Source organism: Zootoca vivipara, chromosome 10 (genome assembly GCF_963506605.1).
Source record: "Zootoca vivipara chromosome 10, rZooViv1.1, whole genome shotgun sequence".
In the NCBI taxonomy this organism is placed as follows: domain Eukaryota; kingdom Metazoa; phylum Chordata; class Lepidosauria; order Squamata; family Lacertidae; genus Zootoca; species Zootoca vivipara.
Window position 1 is genome coordinate 26,016,305 of NC_083285.1, and position 17,636 is coordinate 26,033,940.

At 38.6% G+C, this 17,636-nt stretch overlaps 1 protein-coding gene across 5 annotated transcripts in view; it reads left to right on the top strand.

Moving 5' to 3' along the window:
• MON2 (MON2 homolog, regulator of endosome-to-Golgi trafficking) overlaps positions 1-16,736 on the top strand; it is a 54,770-nt gene extending 38,034 nt beyond the window's left edge. For 2 of the 5 annotated variants that reach the window (XM_035126854.2, XM_035126855.2), the window contains exons 24-36: positions 773-1,066; positions 1,842-2,040; positions 3,073-3,701; positions 6,031-6,084; positions 6,793-6,936; positions 7,430-7,447; positions 7,743-7,871; positions 9,191-9,381; positions 11,278-11,338; positions 12,594-12,717; positions 13,225-13,432; positions 14,791-14,873; positions 15,806-16,736. In XM_035126854.2, the coding sequence (XP_034982745.1) occupies positions 773-1,066; positions 1,842-2,040; positions 3,073-3,701; positions 6,031-6,084; positions 6,793-6,936; positions 7,430-7,447; positions 7,743-7,871; positions 9,191-9,381; positions 11,278-11,338; positions 12,594-12,717; positions 13,225-13,432; positions 14,791-14,873; positions 15,806-15,969 (2,298 nt within the window). In that variant the 3' untranslated portion in view covers positions 15,970-16,736. The remainder of the gene's footprint in view (positions 1-772; positions 1,067-1,841; positions 2,041-3,072; positions 3,702-6,030; positions 6,085-6,792; positions 6,937-7,429; positions 7,448-7,742; positions 7,872-9,190; positions 9,382-11,277; positions 11,339-12,593; positions 12,718-13,224; positions 13,433-14,790; positions 14,874-15,805) is intronic. The other 3 variants (XM_035126856.2, XM_035126857.2, XM_035126858.2) reach the window with 3 other exon arrangements.
• The last annotated feature ends 900 nt before the right edge of the window (positions 16,737-17,636 follow it).

The following is a 17,636-nucleotide window of genomic DNA, read 5'->3' on the forward strand; positions in this document are numbered from 1 at the left end:
TTCAGATATTGAGAAATGTGATTCCTGATTCCTTGTTACAAAATAGAAGGAGTTGGTGTGCAAGTTCCAGAAAACATATTCTATGGTGTTGAGATTTTTTGAACTGATTGGACACAGCTTTCAAGGGAGAGTTACGTGTCAGGTTCCATTGATTTTTGGTGTAATTTAAGCAAGTTCCACTCTACTGGATTGTGCTTATTGGTTAGAATCAGGCACCGGTATAAATTAATAATGAGCACAACTGTCCTAAGACCTTCTTGCCAGAAATGAGTAAGAGGAGCATCAGCATGACAAACTTTGAGTATTAGTTTGTCCAATATAAAATATGGTTTATCGTTAAGTGTGCAGCAGGATTGAAATTGTAGCCTGGTCTTTTATTTATTGCTTGTTCAGGATTATATTTCACCAGTCAACCAGAATATGTTCTTAGATGTAACCCCTTGCTGCTGGATTCATTCATTCATTTACACTTGTTCCTTTATTTTTTAAAATTGAAACCAAAGCAGCATTCAAGAATGAGGACGACCTCACTGTTTAAAGTAGGATTTAAAACCAGCTACCATAAAAACCCATTTAAAAGGGAACTCAACTCAGCACTCCAGCAATACTTCTCAAAACCTTCCTGCATAAAAATGTGAAAACTAGCCAGCAAAACTAGTACTAGCATGGAACTTGGCACAGTTTTTAGGGTAATTAGTTCAACAGGATAGCTGCCACCCTTCTCTGTGCTCTGTAAATATAATTTATGAAGATGCATTCTTTGTTTTTGCAGTGGAACATTTCAGACTATTTCTTCCAAAGAGGTGAAATTATTGAAAAAGATCTGAACAAAGAGGAAGCATTGCTACAGAAGCAAGCAGAAGAAAAAGGAATAGCACTGAACCGTCCTTTTCACCCAGCACCACCATTTGACTGCCTTTGGCTATGTCTGTATGCCAAACTAGGGGAGCTCTGTGTAGATCCACGGCCTGCTGTGAGAAAGAGTGCTGGGCAGACCTTATTCTCTACAATTGGTGCTCATGGAACTTTACTTCAGCACTCAACGTGGCACACAGTTATTTGGAAGGTACAATACGAAAACCATACATCTTAAAACAGTAATATTACAACTGTGTCTTATCCTAGTTGTATTTACGTGTGTTTGGTATTCTTGTTTTTCAGTTTCGATTATCTTGGCTACAATGTATAATTTACTGCAAGAGGAAAGCGCCCTATTCTCTATTGGTCCTTAGTGCCCAACCCATTTGTTTGACTTTCTGCCAGCTTTTGCCAAGTAATCAGTGGGCTTTAGCCTTTCCAGACATATAACCTACTTTAAACTACAACATGGGCTTCTTAATAATTAGCCTTATAGATGCACAACTTCCTTCTCATGCATAATCTATTTTTCCTTTCTGTCTCTCTTATCTCAACATTCATGACATTCTGCTTCATGTGCATCTTAGCTAAGATGGAAGCTGTGAGGTTTTTGAAAGATGTGCTTCCACATTTTCTACAGAGTCACTTATATTGGAATACACCTTTATGAACTTCCATTGCAGTCAGTGTCAGGCATGTTGCAGCAAATGCTTTTTGAGAAAAGGTAATGGAGTGCTTGTCAGTGCAGACTATTTTAAGTGTGGTGAACTCCAGGTGAACATGGTGTTGAAATGTACCGATACTTCTGAGCAAACATCTATAGGCTAAAAATGTTGGTGTTGGTAAAGTTAAGTAAACTGGAATCTTTCACATACTTTGCCTGAAGAAGAAAATAACTTGCCCACATTTTTGTTTATTATTTTGTAAGCTTCAGTTGCAAGGCACAGCTAGACTATTAAGTTCTGGAATGCTTTGTTTTATAGGTTCTGTTTCATTTGCTGGATCGAGTGAGGGAGTCGTCTACAACGGCTGATAAAGAGAAGATTGAGTCTGGTGGAGGCAATATCCTCATTCACCATTCAAGAGATACAGCAGAGAAACAGTGGGCTGAAACATGGGTGTTAACGTTGGCTGGAGTAGCTAGAATATTTAACACAAGGAGATACCTGCTACAGTCCTTAGGTATAATGCCTTCTTTGCATGTTTATAGCCAGTGAATATTTTTACTTGGGCAGGGGAAGATCCCACAGTTATAGGTTGATTTTATTTATTTATATTAAGATTTGTATCCCACCATAAAATAATCTCAGAACAGGTCACAACACAACCTCTGCTGCCTGTCCTTATCCAGCCTCCTTCAGAGGGTGGAGTACGCTAGTCCTGCCTTTGCTAAATAGGAATGCATTTTTAGCTTTTACTCTGTTTTAGTTTTTTCAAATGTGCTATTTTTGTAAGTCACTTTGAGTTACATTTTGTAAAAAGGAAAGAACATGTCAGGGCGGTAGCTGGCTACCCTCGAGCAGCAACACTCCAAACCATCTTGTCTTTAATGCTTTTATTGTGAAAGCTATTTACAATGCAAGAGCTTCATGAAAACATGTCTACTCAGTGCTATCAGATTCTCCCAATGGCACTTTTCGGCTCCTCCCCCAGCAGAGTAGTTTGGGGACTCCAAATCTCCTCCCCCTGCGTTTGCGAGCCGTTGATCGCCTCAGTTCTGGGGTGAATTTGAAAGGATGCCCCTCTGCTGTTTCCCCGCTGGAACTTTCTGCTGGCCTCTCCTTCCTCGCTGATATCACAGGCTGCAGGAAGGGATCTTGTATGCTGCCTGAGCCCTGGCCCGCTCCTCTCACTTCCTCCTTCCTTCCTCCTTTCCTTCTGCTGCTGTCCGAGCCATTTGGGGAGCTGGATTTGGTGGGGGGTGGCTGCTCCCTGTAAGCCCACCCCCTTACAGAACAGCAACTAATAAGTGCAAATAATATACTGCATTTTCTGTAGCCACAGATCTTTGGCAGACATAAATGCTGCCTTGTAACAGTGTGTTCTTGGTTATATAGCACACTTATCCTCTGATTTCTCCTGCTGAGCTTTTTTCTTACGATGTATCATCATTATTATGTCACTTACTAAAAGTCATCTTTAGAAAGGAGAAAAGGGGTGGGGGGACATGATAATGAAATGGACCACTTTCTGAAACTTCTTTTTCCCCAACAGGAGATTTTTCTCAAGCTTGGGATGTCCTTCTTGATCACATCCAGTCAGCAGCACTCAGCAAAAACAATGAAGTTTCTCTGGCTGCTTTGAAAAGCTTTCAGGAAATCTTACAAATTGTGTCCCCTGTTAGAGAAACTGAAAAACCTGACACGCCACCTGCTATTAATATGCCTGTGCCTGTCCTCATAGGAACAGTGACTGCCACTGGCCTTGGAAGATCTTTTATGAGAACCGATTCTATAGGAGAAAGGATTGGAAGGTATAATGTTGCGGAACCTCCTGTAATAACAGATGAAATTGAAGACTTGAATCTTTGGTGGGCTGCCTGGAACAGCTGGTTTAGGATTGGCTCAGAAAGCACAAAGCCTCCAGTTTCTTGCGATAAAATGACTTTTATCCCCAGCCAGCCTTTTCTAACAGCTTTAATACAGATATTCCCAGCCCTTTACCAGCACATCAAAACAGGTTTCAGTATGGATGATCTCCAAAAATTGGGTGTTATTCTACATGGTGCAGTTTCTGTTCCAATCAGTTCGGATGCATCCCCTTTCATCCTACCATCATACACGGAGGCAGTTCTAACAAGTTTGCAAGAAGCGGTTCTAACAGCTTTAGATGTCTTACAAAAGGTAATAATGTAGTTTTTAAATACTTTCTGAAAGGCAGACACTCAACTTCATATTGCCATCTATAATTTGAATAGGTTAAATATTGGTAGATATAATTGGCAAGGATAATAGTTTTATAAGGTACTTTTGCTCCTTGAGAGCCTCTTCAGGCCTGTCTTTTCTGCTTGCTGCAGGTTTCTTCCTGTTCAAACGTGACTTCAGCAGATTACATTTGCAGTTAGGTCATCTTCATAAAGTTGTTAAATCAGATGTTCATACAGAATACCAGTGAATCAAGAATAATTTTGTATGCTGTTTTAAAGAAAATGTTAAAGTTGATTATGTGAAAGGCACAGGTGGTTTATGGGTTAAGAATCAGCAGCTGAAACTTTCAGCCATAAGCTTTAAGGCTCCCTTTACACAGAGAATCCCTTGGAAGCCAAGACAGAGACACCAGCAGCCTTTTGATAAAGAATTAGCCATACTGTACTCATATGAAGAGGGATGCGGGTGGCGCTGTGGGTTAAACCACAGAGCCTAGGGCTTGCCGATCAGAAGGTCAGCAATTCGAATCCCCGCGATGGGGTGAGCTCCCGTTGCTCGGTCCCAGCTCCTGCCAACCTAGCAGTTAGAAAGCACGTCAAAGTGCAAGTAGATAAATAGGTACCGCTACAGTGGGAAGGTAAACAGCGTTTCCGTGTGCTGCTCTGATTCACCAGAAGCGGCTTTGTCATGCTGGCCACATGACCTGGAAGCTGTACACCGGCTCCCTCAGCCAATAACGCGAGATGAGCGCCGCAACCCCAGAGTCGGTCACAACTGGACCTAATGGTCCTTTACCTTTACTCATATGAAGAAGGAAGGAGTGTCATGCTAAATGCAGCAACCATTCTGCAGCCTCACTGTGGTGCCACTTATTCTACTTGATGTCCATAGAACACATCGTATTTATGTTTGCATTGTGGTGTGAGGGGGTTAGAAAGCGATTTCAAGTAATAAATATAGAGGACACAGAGACAAAGAAGAATGCCCACTTATAGGAATAAGCTCACAGTAATAAATATCATGAGCTGGTTGGTAATACTGAGGAGAAAGAAGTGCACTGAGAAACAGGAGTAGCAAGTTTCCATCACTGCTGAACCAGTTGTGTTGCTGTGCAATGTGAACATTTTGAGACGCCCAGGGTGAAAAAAGATGGCAACCCCTCACAGGAATAGTTGCTTTCCCACTGGTCTAAGTCTTACTATATGACACTGGGAAAAATATACTTTATAAGTATTGAATTGGTGTCTAAACTGTGGGAAAGCAAGGGAGACGTTGGAGTGTGTGTGAATTTAATCCACTTCTTTTGATGACATTATGTTATGCCATTGTCAAGGACAGTGAAGATCTAAGCAAGCATACGATTCAAAGTAAGCTCTGCTCTGCATCTGCAACACCCTGAAATCCACCACTTTTTGTCACTTGCACTGGCATTGTGTACCACCATCACAACCATAATATTATATAAGATTGTATTTTACACACAGAGTGGAATTTTAGTTGGGTTCCCGTCCATTTAGTGTAATTTAAGGATAAGATTGTACTGAGAGTTCTTATTTGGTCTTATTTTTAAATGTTCTGTTGTGGAATAAACGCAGAGCACAGGGTGGATAACAATAAAGGATTTTTAAAAAATAATTTAAAAATGGATTATTATTATTTATTTAAATCTGATTTTTAAAATAAAATACTTTTGGAGGAAAATCTTTCTAAAGATAGTTTTCTGTTTAAGTTACATTATAGTCCAAAGGCTATTCCTCAGGAAATAAGGATTTGTTTTAAGCTTTTCATGTGTGCTAAAACTTAGTCTAAGTTGTTTTTTTTTAACCATTTAACCACATCAGTTTACAAACATGGATACATATGTTATAATGTTATTGTTTTAGTTAAATAAATTGTTTAAATTGTTATTAATGAAATGATTATTTTTCTCCTTCCAATAAAGTACAGCAGAAAAGTTGTCCAAATATAAACAGTTAACTTATTGAACCTCACAATAATTTTATAATTACTGTACCTGTCTGTGTATTTCTAATAGTATAACAAAATCAATAATTTTTGATTTGTAAAAACTACTCTGAAAATTTATTATTCCAAAAATGAAACCTTCATCTGGTTCTAGATATTAAGATTATACCAGATATTAAGATTATATCAGCAAGAATGAGTTTCTGCAAAAAAATGATTTAACTCAAGTCTTACTGACTAGTGATTTAAATCGAATTGATTTAAATCAAATCCACCCTGGCAGAGCAGTTACCAAGTTAACCCCAGCAATTGATGTGTATTTTCTGTTATAATATTACAGAACACCCCTTCTGAATGCTGTTGTCACAGTTCCACAGACTGGAATGCATCCAATGTATGTTTTGTGTGTGCTAGTAGTTTGTTTGACCCTTTCTTCATGCTTCAGAAACTAAATGCCCACAGTATCTCAGATTCTTGTAACACATGCTTTCAGATTGTTGGCAGGGGAGAGAGATACTTCATAACCAAAATCAAACTTAATCATCGTCGCAACAAACAGAGGTTGGGCTTGATGGCCTTAAGGTCCCTTCCATTTCTATCATTCTATCATTCCATACAATATATGGGCAGAAATTAGTTAACCCTCTTGTTTGTGTGCTTATGCCATATACTGTTGATAAGAATGTAAGAAGAGGTCTGCTGGATCAGACCAAAGTCCCATCCTATTCTCCCAGTAGACAACCAGGTGCTTCTGGGAAGCTCGCAAGCAGGACCTAAGTGCAGCAGTACTCTCCCCACTTGTGAGTCCCAGGAATCAGTATTCAGAGACATACCGCCTCTGACGGTGGAGGTAGGACATAACAATTCTGGCTATTAGCCATTGATACACTTCTCCATGAATCTGATTCTTTTAAAGCCATCTAAGTTTGTCATTCTAACTACATCTTGTGATAGCGAATTCCATAGTTCAACCAGGTGCTTTGTGAGGGAGCACCTTTTTATCTGTCCCGAATCTTTTAAAATGGAGCTTTATTGAATGAGTTGCACTTCTGCGTGTTTTATGTTTCTAGAAATATTAATGCTTTCGTTTTGCTTCTTATAGGCCATATGTGTAGGTTCAGAAAGCATGCAAATAATGTATCCTGCTATCTTTGATCAGTTGCTGGCATTTGTTGAATTTTCCTGTAAACCACCCCAATATGGACAGCTAGAAACAAAGCACATTGCAAATGCAAAATACAATCAGGTGAGGTGTGTTGAATTTTAGCAGTTCTGTTTTTGAGGTCACTGGCTTCCAGATATGATCAGCTTTGCATGAGTTATTTAAATGCCATCATTTTCTTGCATTTGAACATTTGTGTTATCAACTAATTTAATAAATGTTTGCTGGGTTTTTTTCATTTCAAGTTATTTCCCTTTTTTCTTGTTACCTTTCCATTTTGAGACTGCATTCTATTAGAAAAGAAAACTGTACATTTGTAGTGAAAACTAGCAAAATTTATCTATATTAGCCTAACAAAGTTGCCTTAATCAACCTGCACTCAGTTTTGCATTCTAAATTTTCCTGTTAGGCTCTCTTTTCATTCTTCTGTTTTGTGATACCTTTGCTTTGAATGCATTTGCAATACTAATCATACTCAACAGAAGAATGAGTCATCAGAATTTTAATAGATATTATGTGTATGTATATTAATTTTCCCTTATTCTGTTTATCATGCAACACAATGGAATCACAATAGATACAACTGTTTGCACCGGTGAGTTCAAATTCTTTAAAGATTGTGCTTAGTGTTCTTGCTGCATAAATTGCAACATTTCACTTGCTTAAAATTTGCCTTTAAATTTCAATTGTGCACCCCTATTCTCAATTCTGTATGTGAGAGGGCTTGGAAGATTTCTTTTTGTAAGTTTTTCATGGATCAAATATTTTTCCTTGTGGAATTTTTAAATTTTTTTTGCATGGCATCAAAATAGGCCCATTGCAGGATTTATTTATTTTTCAGATAGTCTTGTTTCTCTACATGCACTAATGTCCCAATCTTACTTTTCTAGGCAGAGTGGGTAGCATTGAATTATGTACCATTTGCTGAGAGATCCTTAGAAGTTGTGGTAGACCTGTACCAAAAGACAGCTTGTCACAAAGCTGTTGTAAATGAGAGAGTTCTTCAAAATATTATCAAGGTAAATATTCATATATAAATTTTAAGATAATTCTTTAATTGTAGTTCCCCTGCTCTTAGATTAGCTTGTGGAATGGCTCTGGAGCCCTAAGAGTGATTCTGTTTTGATTTTAGCAATAACCATTTTGTGTTACAATAATTACTATCCATATGTTCTGCAGAAATTTGGGTCAACTTTGACAGCTACCCATATAGTTGGTGCGTGGATTGTCTAGAATATGGTAATTGGAAGCAAGATGACTAGGGTACCCTAGTACTAGTGTAATTGAATAAAATCTGCAGTTGGCTGGCATGTAATGACTAACCTCTATTACATTTAGGAACACATTGCTGAGTTTGTGTGACGTTTGTTTTCTTCATGACTCTGTGTATATATATTCACACACATACCGTGTTTCTCATATTATAAGACACGTCTTATATTTATTTTTTCCTAAAAACACACACACTATGGCTTATTTTCAAGGGATGTCTTATTTTTTTCCTCCTCCTCCTCCTGCCGCGGCCGGCATTGCTGCTGTGCCTATCACTATGTCTTATTTTTGGGGTATGGCTTATATTCCTTGAATGCTTAAAAATCCTGCTATGGCTTATTTTATGGGTATGTCTTAAAATATGAGAAACAGGATACATACATATATAAATAATGGTGATAACCATGGATTTCCTGCTGGCATCATCAGGTTGGGCTCTTGCTGCACCAGGTGCATGAAAGCAGGAGAAGAAACTATTGGGGAATAGATGGCTCTCAATCAGTTTTTGCTCCTGCCTAATGACAAAGCAGTCATGGGACACACAAACTGGGGGAAAGGAATTGGCTGTGACTTCTTGATATATGTATATTTCAAACATTACCATTTTTTTAGTAGGAATGCACAGTGAAAAATTTTTACCCCAATAATAGTATTTGAAATTTCCACATGTGCAAACCAAATGAAATGGCCTGTGTGGATTTGCATTTATATTCATTTTGAAAATGGGTTCCTATCAAATGTAAGACTGGAGTATTCGGAACTAGACAGTAAAAAGCATTCTAGTATTAGAATGGGAACCTTTTTGCTTCTTTTTCCTGCTTGACAGGGGGTTGGACTAGATGGCCCTTGTGGTCTCTTCCAACTCTATGATTCTATGATTTTTCTTTCTGTCTTCCTAGCCTGCAGGCACATTCTTTCTCTATTTCTGTATTTGATCTGTACTTTAAGTGAGCTTCTTTCTTTGGGTGGGAAGCGTCAGTGTTTCAAGTACAAAAAATAATAAAGTGCACATTTCTTTCTTGTACACCTTACTGTTCGACTTACGTAAGCATACTTATTTTTGCAGACATTGAGAATGCCACTTAGTTTGAAGTATGCTTGTCCTTCAGAAAGCACCTGGAAGCTGGCAGTTTCTTCTCTCCTGAAAGTTCTTTCCATTGGCCTACCAGTTGCAAGGCAACATGCTTCCTCTGGAAAATTTGACAGCATGTGGCCAGAGTTAGCCAACACTTTTGAAAACTTTTTATTCACTAAAAGGTAAAGTACAACTTCTTGTTTGTGTGGGATTAAAGACAGAGTGAAGAAACTTGAAATAGAACACATCTGATTTTATTATTTATGTAACTGGCTCTTAAACACCTCTGTCTTAGAAAACTTGATTCTTCCTCAAGCTTTGGAATGGTTCCATGAGTAAGAAAGCGCTAAGTAGACACAGATGCAAATTATGAGAATTAACACCATTATGTAATTTCCTAAATTATATTACCTTATGGAAACTTTGACGCTCATCGTTTTCCCCCAATGTGTGTCACTAAAGCAGAGCTTTCCAACTGTGTGTCGTGACATATTAGTGTGTTGGCTGCAATGTGTGAGTGTGTCATGCAAACGCCCCCCACACTCTTCCCAAGGCTGGAAAGGGGTTAGTTTAACCTCTGGTTTGATAGCAAAACTGAATTACTGTGTCATGAAATGATGCAAAAATGAATTACTGTGTCGTGAAATTATGCATGTCTAAAAAGTGTGTCACCAACATGGAAAGTTTGGAAAGCTCTGCATTAAAGGTTCTCAAAAGCTAGATGGGCATGTGTACTAAAATCGTTGTAGTCTTTAGCTGGTGAACATAGGCTGAACTGGTCCAACAAATAAGGATGAAATAGCAGTACTGTACCAATAAGTGAAACCTAATCTTGAGTGTTTCTAAAGTTTTTGGTCACAGGTATGTAGCCGTATTGGTCTGCTGTAGTCCAAACAAAATTTAAAAATTCCTTCCAGTAGCACCTTAGACACCAACTAAGTTTGTCATTGGTATGAGCTTTTGTGTGCATGCATACTTATTCAGAAGTGTGTTCTTCAGAAGTGTGTTTTGAAGAAGTGTGCATGCACACGAAAGCTCAATTGGGGTGGAGTGGAGGTCTGCAGTGCAGAGAAGAGGAATTGCTAAGAATTATTTCTCTATTTTGCGGACAGAAGCCTGTCAGCTTCGTAACACCATTAGATATGACCCACTATTTTTATATCAATATCCCACTGCTCATTTTTGTTTCACAGAAAATGAATTTAAATATTTAACTATGGCCAGCACAGTGTTTATGCAGTAGAAACATAACATAATGTTTGGGAGATGGTCTTGCCTTCTGTCTCTGCAGGTACGCAGTAGTTTAATTAGCCCTTTCAATATACCAGATAGTTTGCAATAGTTACCTAAATTGCGATAAAGGAAAATTCTGTGCTTGTCAAATTCTGTACTTGACATTTTGAAAAAAGGTGAGAGGCTCTCTGAAAATTCAGAATTAATTATTCCTTGTTTTGAGATGCAAAAAGACATAATAGCACTCAACAGTGTTGTGTTCTGTGGTGTGTCTTTGTCTCACTTGAAAGCTGAAAAGATAGGGATGTATTATTTCATTTATAGTAAGTGCAAGAATAATCTGCCTTCAACTGTCCAGTTTAATATACTGTACTAAGTTGATTAAGCATGAAATGAAGCAGGGAGGTATAAAAAGAAAGTGTCTGCAGTAAATGTATTTTTGACAGTGTGGTTCACACTTTCAAATCCTGCTGCTGTGTGGCTTACTAGATATGAGTATCAGCCTCAGTTCCCCATTTGCAAAATAAGAAAATTAAATACAGTTTGCAAGTTGAAATATATAAGGATTGTAAACTCTTAAATATACTCAAATTGCTCATAAAGGATTTGAACACTGGGGGATTTGGTATGGTCAAGGGACTAAAAAGCTTCGTCCTGTGTTTCCTCATATAATATTGTGAATTTCATATATTAATTGCTTCTTGTGAAGCATCTCAAAACAATTTCACAACATAATAAAACATATAAAGCAATTGTGTGCATGCGCGCGCGTGCACACACACACACAAACAAACAAATTGGTCTCTCAATCCCATATGTTAAGGTTTTTCTCCATTTCCTTTCAGTTCCCCTCCAGATAACCTTTCTATTCAAGAGTTTCAGAGAAATGAAAGCATTGATGTTGAGGTGAGTGCATATTCCCTGTCAAGTGACTCAAAACATTTGCTAGCAAAATGTTTAATAATTATATTAATTAATCAAAACTAGATTGCGTAATTTAGTTAATACCCAGTTTCTCCTAAAATAAGACATACCGTATAGTCCGGCTTTCTAACCCCTGAAAATCTTCTCCAAAGTCGGAGGTCGTCTTATACGCCGGGTACTGCCCCGCCGGTCTGTGAACTGAGTTGCCTGCTCGGCAAGTCCCTGGCGCAGCGCGCTAAACCGGCACGGGGACTCACCGAGCGGTGCTGGAATCGCGTCCACGGCTCCGCAGAAGTGATTTCTGGTGCCGCGCTGCCCATATCCAACATGTCTGCAGCGCCAGAAATTGCTTCTGCGGAGCCGCGAACGCGATTCCAGCACCGCTCAGCGAGTCCCCGAAATCACAGAGGAAAGGGTGATCGAGACACAGTGAGGTTTGACAGCAAGCCAGGGTGGAGGGACAGGAGCAGCTTTGCCAGTGCTGCTGCTGGCGGGTGGGGACCGCTTTGCCGGGAGGGAGGGAGATGGAGGAGGGAGGGAGAGGAGCAGTTTTGCCGGTGCTGTTGCTCACGAGCCGCTGGCTTGCCAGAGAGTCAGCTGGGGCTTGTCCGCGGCTGCAAGTACATAAAATATAGAATATGTCCCAAACTTTATATTTTAACTTGAAAAGTGGGGGGCCGTCTTATACGCCCAGTCGCCTTATATGCCAGAATATACGGTACCCATAAAATAAGCCATAGCAGAATTTTTAAGCATTTGCGCAATATAAGCCATACCCCGAAAATAAGACATAGTGATAGGCACAGTTCTGGAGGGTGCCAAGGAAGAGGCTAGGCTGGACATGTAATTAAAAAATAAGACATCCCCTGAAAATAAGCCACCGTGGTTTGTTTGGTTTTTTTGAGGAAAAAATAAATATAAGACGGTGTCTTATTTTCGGAGAAGGATGTTATACCGGGAACCTATTCAAGTAGGGGTTGACGCACCTTTTGGTTCACATTCAAGGTTCTGTTGATAGTGCAGGGAGAGGGTGTAGGAGCCCAAAGCTTGCTCTTGTGCTTCACCCTAGACATGGGCCATGTGTGTACATATATCTTGCTCAAAAGGCAGAGGTTCTTTATACTCGTGTTTGCTGACGTTATTTATTTCTGCAACAGTGTCCAAATCTCCTGGGTATTAATGAACTTCTGGTGAATGACTTTTCAACATAACATTTATATGTTCTCATCTGTTATAGGTGGTGCAGCTCATCAGCACAGAGATACTGCCTTATGCTAACTTTATTCCCAAGGAATTTGTTGGTCAAATTATGACTATGCTCAATAAAGGCTCAATACATTCGCAGTCATCTTCATTTACAGGTATGTTAACTGAACAATAAGGTAGTATAAGGAGACACATGGAAGGATTCCTTATACAGTAAACATTTGGACTGAAAATATTAAATATCATGTGCACTAGATGAATAATTAGGCACAGATAACACCCTTTGGCATGTCAAACCTGCGGCCCTCCAGATGTTTTGGACTACAATTCCCATCTTCCCTAACCACTGGTCCTGCTAGCTAGGGATCATGGGAGTTGTAGGCCAAAACATCTGGAGGGCCGCAGGTTTGACATGCCAGAATGGTGGTGTTTTTTAGTACAGCTGAAAGTGCATGAGAGATTTATTTTTAAACGTGATTAAAGTTGTTCAATTTATTTATACTTTCAATGTATATATTTATATATATATTATCTCAGATACAATTTGCTTTTGTAATCATTATCGCTTTCCCATATGCTCTGCTAGTCCAACAATTCATTTAAAATAAAATATTTCAATAAGTGCATGTAAATAAGTTTTTTTTGTTTTTGTTTTTTTACAGAAGCTGAAATAGATATTCGTATGAGAGAGGAATTTTCAAAGATGTGTTTTGAAACATTGCTTCAGTTTTCATTCAGTAATAAAGTGACAACTCCTCAAGAAGGCTACATTTCACGAATGGCACTTTCGGTTCTCTTAAAACGATCACAAGATGTGCTGTATCGCTACATAGAAGATGAAAGACTAAGTGGCAAGTGCCCCCTTCCACGGTATGTACTGTGTTTATGTGTGTGTGTGTGGTTTTTTAAGGGAGCTGCTTATTTCTGCTTACTAAGGTTTGTATGTTGCTGTCCTCCTTGAGGCCTTTTTGTGTCGAGGTTCCCATGTGCGCAGTATCTAAAAGAATGTTGTTACAAAAGCATTGGTAGCTGAAAGGCTTGTATATCTTGGTCACCTGAAAATAATAGTAACTATGTCTTCTAGTTTACTACATATAATGACCATAACTAAAATATAATAGAATCATAGTTGATTTGGTAGATACTGACTATCAGTTAAATCTTTTTGACTAAGCACCGTGAATTTGGCCACAGCAACTCTTTAAGAAGCATTCAAAAATGGAGCATTAATTTTACCACCCAAAATGTAGTTTAGGGGTAGGGAACCTTTTTGGCCTAGTGATCCAATTCTTTATCCCCCCCCCCTACCCCCATGGGCCATATTTGGCAAGTGGGTGATACCGCTCCCACCTGTCAAAATTTGCCAGTTTGGGAGATAGTGACCAAGCATGACTGAACTCCCTGCTCATCAGCTAAGATTTGATCTTCTGTGCCCTAATGCAGGTGTTATTGAGGTACAGCTTCCACCACCCCTGGCCATTGGCCATGCTTTCCTGGGGATGATGGGAGTTGTTCAGCAACATCTGGAGGGTCAAAGGTCCCAATACCTGCCCTAATGGAAGCTGCTTTTGAAATATCCCTTAATTTCTAAATGACCTGCTTACTGCAAAATTATTTGTATCCCTGCCATAGTTTTTCAAATTCCTAAAAATGATGTATATTAGAAACAAGTGGAAACTGCAAAACATTTGCAATGTGGGGTGTTCCTGTTCAGGCTTCAAGCTATCTCGTGTTGCCTTCTAGGTTATTCCCCCAATTCAATTCCTGTTTTTGTTTTGTTTTTTGTTTTGTTTTGTTTTGACCAGCGGACACTCGGCTTTCTGTAGCTGCTGATAATACTCAGAGCTTTTCTTTTCTTTTTGCAAGGGGTGCCACCTCAGTCCCCCCCCCCCCGGATTGCTTGTACTTCTGCAAACTTCAGTTGCCCTGAGCATTTGATATCTACTCCTTTTTCTTCAGGGGATCCATCTCGGTTGGAGTCCTGTCAACATTCACTTGATGACTTCTCTATTAATATTTATAATACTCTCGTACTTCATTCTGAAAATGAAACTAGTTATACCCGGTAGTCCATCCTAAATTGAGATGTTAGAGTGAAAAGATAATAGTTTTAAAAGTTCAGTTTTAGATTTTGTTAGAAATCATTGCAATTTATTTTGCATAAACTCAAGTTAATCCAATTTTCTTCGAACTTAAATTCACATCTGATTTTGTTTTTCCTTTTATAGGCAACAAGTCACAGAAATAATTTTTGTTTTAAAAGCTGTCAGTACCCTCATAGATTCTCTTAAAAAAACTCAACCAGAAAATGGTAAGTAATAAAAGCTGTGTGTGTAAAATATGTATCTTCATACGTTCCCCAGTGAGATGACCCCTTATAGTACTATACCATAGGCACCAACAATGTGGGGCTCTGCAAATTTTAAACAAAGGGGCTCAGCCCCCCAAAGATTCTATTGGGCAGTGTGCGCACACCATGGAGCAGGTGCGCATCACGTCAGCATGCCCCCAACATGCACCCAAATGACTTCAGCATGCCACAGGGCATGCCAACATGACGTGTACATGCCGCAGTAAAAACAGCACACCCCAGGCACTCACTGTCATGGGGCAAGGCGGGTGCACCTGTACTATAGAGTTTAATTTAATTATTGAACAGTCTTAAATAATACTATGCATAGTTCTTTATATGTTGACTCGTGGCTAGATTTGCCTGTACATTTTCTAACAAATGTATCTCTAAGCAAGTTCTGATTTTTACAGCTCTTGGATACCACAGTAAAATGCTGGATCTAGGGATATAATAGTCAATTCATTCCAGTTAATTATTTTAGCCTTCCGGAGTCCACAATCAAGTACCTGTATGAACTGGCTAATGCTTCAAACTGTGCAAGCTTGTTTCATAGGAAGTGTACACAGATTCTATCATTCAAATGGAAGAATCACAACTTAAGGTTGTAATTCTAGGCCTACTCTTGTATAAACGACAATTTAGCAAAGGAATTAAGATGCTGAGAAAACCTATTTATTGAATCTAAGCTGCAGTGGCCTTTGGCTAAACATACTGTTTTTCCTGTTGCGTTTATTAGCTGGGCCAGTATGAGAGGGCATCTGCATTTACCTTTTTGTTGTTCTGTGGATGATGTGTATCTTTCTCCTCTTTACCTTGGGGTGGGGGACTTCAGGTGGAAAAATACTCTTTAAAGAATACACTATAAAATTACTTATATATTTTTTTTACAGTTGATGCTAACACATGGGCACAGGTTATTGCTTTGTATCCAACTTTAGTAGAATGCATCACCTGCTCATCTTCAGAGGTCTGTTCTGCTCTCAAAGAAGCTTTAGTTCCCTTTAAGGACTTTATGCACCCACCAGCATCCAAGGTACAGAATGGAGAGTCCTGACCAAATTTTTGCTTTTCGAGAAAACTGCATCCATCAAACGAATGTTTGTTCTAATGTGAGACATCTTTGATGAAATCTCATGACCAGTACTTGGCAAGCAGTGTTGACCGCCTTTAAACTGTACTAACCAGAATTCTGTGATTCATATCACTTCAAGCTTGCATCTCAAATGTTTCTGGGTGAATAGCAATGCAAGCCTTTGACTCACTGACTGGAATCCATTTTAAAGTACAGTACTTGCTACAGTAACTTGAAGTGGTGATTGAAAAGTGGGCTTATGTACAGCTTGTTGTGTATGTGTTAATGATGTAATTAAGAAAAAAAGAAAACTAATTCATTTGGATTTATTAGGCAGGTGTTTTGCACCGTTTTTTCAAGTACAAAATTGTACTAAAATTTTATGCAAGAAGGTACTGTAACATTCCACGTTATCTGTAACCAGCCTTTGTAAACAAAGGGAAAATGTACTTGTGTGTATAATAAATCGTACAGTTCTGTAAAAAAAAGTTGCATTTATTATTTAAATTCTTTTTTAAACATCAATAATGTTAAAAGCTTGAAAATGTATTTATTATGAATACTAAGTTGTATGCTTGCATTTTTACTTAATATTTGCCTTTTTTTGTTGGCAGATATGTTCATTCATATCTGATCATGCAGATGATTTTTTCCTTTTCTCTTTTGGCATATTTGAATGTATCTTATCTGTGGCCAATGAATAACAACTCCGCTAACAGGACATATGAATAAAGATAGTGGCAAAAATCTGTGAGCTGCCATGTTGAAATAAATGAATCTGCATAAGCAGAAAATTGCTGTGTAGCACTCAAAACACTACCATACCTCATTTCACTAAATAATTGTTTTACTGTCAGCCCTTTTTCTGTAGCTCTGCTTTTTTTAAAAGCCTTTTAGTTGAAATGTATATTTTTTTCGGTTTCGCTCCAAACGGCATTGGTCACTATTGTTGAATTATGACTAAAGCAAAATGATTTTAAGTATCAGCAATATTTTACTTGTCTGTCTTGTCATTGTTTCAATAATTTTAAGTGCTATGTTTTGTAACGTCTTTTCAGCCTGAAGAATAACTGTTCTACTCTTTGAGTATACTATGTGTGTGATACAAAACAAGAAGTGTATTTTTGAAGATAGTTTAGAGATATAGTAAACTGTCATGAAGTAAAAATGTTTGCTTCCCTTTACTATGAAGTGTCATAGAATGGGTATTTCCTGTAAAACCTCTTCATTGTTGCAAAAAAATCTTATCCCTAGCCACACTACTTAAATTTTAGTCAGATCCTAATCTTGATAGTACTGGAATATGTTGGATAGAAACAGTTTTATTCTATTGTCCATTCTCTGAGAACCTCAGCAAAATAGTAAGTTACTATGGAGGTGACACACTTTACAAACCTGTCTGGTCACCTGCCACATAGTGTCACAGAAGGCACGTGCCATTAAATACTATAACGGAGCCCTTATCTCAGATGCCTCCATGATGACTGTTCTATGGTGCTTTGTAAACTTGTACCTTTTGCCATAAACAGCCAAAAAGCATCCATCCATCAGTAGTGCTTACTTTCAATTATGTGTGCCGCAGGATTGCAGCCATTGAGTTAAAGGTGGTTATCCTCTGAGAAGGAAGATGTGCCAAGCCCTCTTTCCTT